General features: G+C 37.4%; 1 protein-coding gene across 1 annotated transcript; it reads right to left on the bottom strand.

Moving 5' to 3' along the window:
• Positions 1–2,506: 2,506 nt before the first annotated feature.
• LOC112507840 (protein ALP1-like) lies at positions 2,507–3,911 on the bottom strand. Its single transcript, XM_025112568.1, has one exon. It carries the CDS (start codon positions 3,909–3,911, stop codon positions 2,676–2,678), a length of 1,236 nt encoding a protein of 411 aa, XP_024968336.1. The 3' UTR covers positions 2,507–2,675.
• Between the last annotated feature and the right edge of the window lie 678 nt (positions 3,912–4,589).

The raw sequence follows: 4,589 nt of genomic DNA, 5'->3' as shown, positions 1-4,589 counted from the left end.
ATAAATACGTTTAAAAATATGTTTTGTTATATATATATATATATATATATATATATATATACGTTTAATTTTATAAATACGTTTTGTTATATATATACACGTTGACTTTTGTTGACCGGGCCGGGCCGGGCCAGTCCTATAACTGGTTACATAACCGGTTCCGGTATCGGTCCTAGAAAACGTTAAAATCCATAACCGGTTCATAACCGGCGGTCCACAACCGGTCCATACCAGTTCCGGGCCGGTTCCGGTCCCTCTCCGGTCTCGATTCCGGTCCTCCGACGGTTACGGGCCTGGCCGAGCCCATTTGACTATCTTTAATGTAATGTAATAAATAAATATTCAACATACCACCTAACCACCATAGGGATCAAATCAATATTTTACTATTTTTTTATTTATCATATTCCACATTAATTTATTTCTTTTTAAGGGGCATTTGATCCATGGGATTTCAACAAAAATTCGAATTGTCAGTTTCTTTGATCAAATTTCATTTTTTCCATAGATTTTGTTCATTCCATCGCGGTAGCTAAGAAATTAAAATTTATTCGTTGCATTCTTTTTAAAATTACTATAATACCCTACTGAATTGAAACCACATCAGATTTGGAATGCTTCTGACGATGTTTACAATTTACAACAAACGATGTTGTCTTCTTCTTCAATCCGCAAAGGTCATTTCTCGATCTGCAAAGCTCATCATCTTCTTCGATCTTGCTCTCTTCTACTCGCCTATCATCGCCACAACCAAGTAAAAACCCTTTCACAAGTTTGCGTCTCTCGATTATACCGTTCATGGGTTTGTTTTTCTCTCAGGTTTATTTCTCAATTTTCAAACGATTGTGGGTCTCAATTTATTTTTCTATCCATATGGGGTTTTTGATGAACCACGTTTCTCGTTTTTTTGATTTGTTTTTGTTTTGCAATTTGTTTTTTGATTGATTCGTTTTTTTTGATTTTGGGTTCTCGTTTTTCGATTTGTAGGGAAAAAAAACGGTGCTACAATGGGGAAGAAAAACGTTGTGATGGGGTGGGAAAAATCGAGTTTGGTTGTTTGCTAATGAAATCGATTTTGGTTGTTCGGTCTATAATTAGTGGTTGTGTGTTTTCAAAGAAAGGGTGATTTTGTTATTTTACATTAATCCATTCCAATTCTTTTGTAAACTAAACATTTGTTCAAACCTGATAACATTCCATTTCAATTCCTTTTAGATTCCATTTCCCGTTGACATATTTCATTCCTTCAAAAAAATTCTGAAAATTCTCCAAACTTAGAGTTTTCTCTATTTTAGAAACCAATATAAAGAATCTGTTAGAACAATAAAAAACAAAAACCTCATTTGCTCTATTTTAGAGAATTTGTTGAAGATGCTCTAATAGTTTTTTTCTTCTTAAAAGATGGTACAAAGGAATTCCAATCCCTTGCTAGAACCATAGGAATTCACATTCCACCATACATGGAATTTGAATTCCTTATCAAAACTCAAAAAAATGAACCAAAAACAAGAATAAATTTTGGTCAATGAAATCGACCATTCCAATTCCTTCAGATTTCACCAAGAAAGTCAATTTAGTTCAACAACCTTGGAACTTGTTTAAAGTAGAGTTCAAAGTCGCTTATTTGTCTAATGAATTACCCATGTAGCATCAATTGCGCAGCAAAGTTTCCTTCTTATGGATAAGTGGGGTTGTTTACTAAACGCTTACCCGGTAGGTGCTTATCGGACAATTTTCCTCATTGGACGAACATGGCAAGACCCAAGAATCTTACCTGGTAAGAGCAATGATATAAATAGAGAATCTTACCTTGTAAGAGCAATGATATAAATAGAGAGTCTTACCCGGTGAGTGAGGGTGATGACTCTTACCCGGGTAAGCGCTTACCATATATATTGTTGCACACATTACCATTTTGATATACTACAATCTTACCTAGAAAATAAATTATATTGTTGACTCCTAACAATATGCGCTTACCGGATAAGTATAAGTAAACAACCCCTAAAAGAGCACCACCTAATCTGCTTGAAGTTAAACAACATGCCTATGGTGCAACACAGTCTACCTCTTATAAACTTTAAAATACACTAGAAGTTCATATTCCTAAAATCAGCTTTGTAGGAGCTCATTCAGCTAAATAGTCCATGGTTTCCTCGTGTTCACATAGTCTTTTAAACCTCGTATATATTGGGCAAAAAGTTAATTACCGGCAACCCTAACAGGCTTCACACGGAACCTGGCCCTACAACACCGGTGTGAGGGGACATTTTTTGGCTCACTCAGGGCTGATGCTAGCAGAGGTTTGGATCGAACTCACGACTTGTCTTGTATTTGAACAAAGTCACACCACCCATTTGCCAACTGAGCTATACGCCAGAGGTCTATGTATTCGCTCATATTCTTATGCTTCAATTCAAAGGAGACGATAAACTATCGTTTTCAATCGAACTAAGTAGATAAATTAGCAAACACCATGAACAATGTATGAGAAAACCCGACCAAATCACATCAAAAAAAAAAAAAAACTTTACCTATCTCAAATATGCCAATGCCTTCGTAATCAAGTTCCTTTTCTTCAAGGGTCAGTAAGTGGCTGTTCGGTTGGTTTTCCGTTAAGTGTTGTATTGATAAAGTTGTCTGTATGATTTACGATAAATTGATCTCTTTACCCATTAACATTTTTTTGCTCTTGTAGCCAATGCAGTTCTAATTTCGAAACTCTTTTCTTCAACTGAGTTATCTTCAAAACTGAAATCGCCATGAAACTGACTGTCGGTGTGTCGCAGATGTTCATCGGATTTCCCAGATAACGAAGAGTAATCTTCCCTCATAAGCAGGGCGTTATGAAGAATCGAACAAGCACCGATGTAACCCACCATAGTCTTGATCTCTTCCCTGATAGGCTTACTCAAAACACCCCATTTCTTTAAACTATCCACTGTTCTAAACCCAGAAACAAGCATCAAATTATGTGCAGAATTGAAGTCATCTTCAAGTGAATTCACTACAGGCTGATCGAAGGGAACCATTAACCATGGAAGAAAAGGGTACCCTGAATCACCAATTAGGTATTGAGGTATAGATACGCCGTTTATATCTATAGGTGGGGAGTTTAACAGGTTATTTGATTGGATATCTTTGTACAGAGTTGATGATTTGAGAACAAGATGATTACCCTTTCTGCCATTAAATCCTGCAACAATGCTGAGAATCTTTGATGATGAATCGACCACAAATTGAGCAGCTATGGGTTCCTCCATGGATTCGTTCTTTAAAATCTTGAATCTTGTACAATGTATTACTCCACAGCAATTGGGCAAACCAGTTAACGTTTCAAACGAGTCAGTAACTGGTTCGAGCTCGTTCGGCGTAGGGAACCCGACCCAGAACCGGAAATTCGTGCACAAGACGCGGCAGAACTGCTTGACGCAGAATTTCGCTTCAGCTTCCGAAACTTCAAACCGCTGGGAAATCTCGAGATAATCGGAGCCGGTGGCGAGTCGAAACAGCCCGATACCGAGTCGGGTTTCGACGGGAAGGTTCAAGGGAGAGTTAACCGGGTCACGGCACTCCAGCAGTGGCTCGAGGAGGGACGAGAGCCACTCGAACGTTGAAGAAGTCATCTTGAAATACAGTTTGAACGAGTCGGGGTTTCTTGGTATGGCCGAATCGGCTCCTCCGACTCGACGGCCGAGTTTAGAGGATGTGGGTTCCTCGGATTCCGGCGATCGGGATCGCTTCCGTCTGGTGGAGAGAAGGGAAAGGGTGGTGGCGGTGTGTGAGGTAGACAGAAAGGGGATGAAGGGAAAAGAAAGGGAGTCATCGGAGGGAGGGGAGATGACGAAGAGCAGGAGGAGGAGCTCCGATATGAGGGAAGAAAGTAGGGCCACAAGGGCCCTGTTATCCATATTTGATTTTAGTGAAGAAAATGGTGGGTTTTCGAGGAAATCAATGGAAGATTTGGGGATAATGATGATTGGAGTGGTTGAATGGAATCTTGTGGAGACGTTTCATCTCTCTGGTCCTTCTAGTAAAACAAATCCAGAACCTCGCGTATGATCGTTTAGCAACTTCTGTATAATAAAAGAAATTAAGATTTTATTTTATATTTTGATTTGATTTGATTTGATTTTTTATATTATTTATTAAAATAGAAAAAAAAAATAAGAGAACATTCCTTTAAACCTTAATGTAAACTAGGTAAATGAATTTTATTTTATTTCTATCAATAAAGTTAAATTATTATTATCTATACTAACTTATAAACCAAATTTATTAAAAGTCTTAAAAATAATTTTTAATATACAAAGTACTATACATTTATGCATAAAGTCTTAAAAACAACTCATAATGCAGTAAGTACAAGTTATCAATGCATATTATTATATTTTCTTTTCATGTTGCCAAGATGTTTTTAACATCTTTCACTCATGTTTTCACTCTCTCGTACCTTTACGTCTTTTCCCCATCCTCCAAGGTGAGATTCAAACTGATATTCACCATGAGTTGTTAAAAGTTCTCTCATTCATTTCTCATTTCATTGCTCTAGAACTTTCGGTATTTCTCTCGATCTCTTGATTATTTGC

The sequence above is a fragment of the Cynara cardunculus genome (assembly GCF_001531365.2).
Source record: "Cynara cardunculus var. scolymus isolate 2C chromosome LG 2, CcrdV1, whole genome shotgun sequence".
Classification (NCBI taxonomy): domain Eukaryota; kingdom Viridiplantae; phylum Streptophyta; class Magnoliopsida; order Asterales; family Asteraceae; genus Cynara; species Cynara cardunculus.
Note: the sequence above shows the minus strand (reverse complement) of the source record. Positions and strands in the feature narration are given on the sequence as shown.

What these genes read in the sequence shown, in the direction of transcription:
- LOC112507840 (XM_025112568.1), bottom strand. Translation starts at nt 3,911, where the DNA reads ATGGATAACAGGGCCCTTGTGGCCCTACTTTCTTCCCTCATATCGGAG.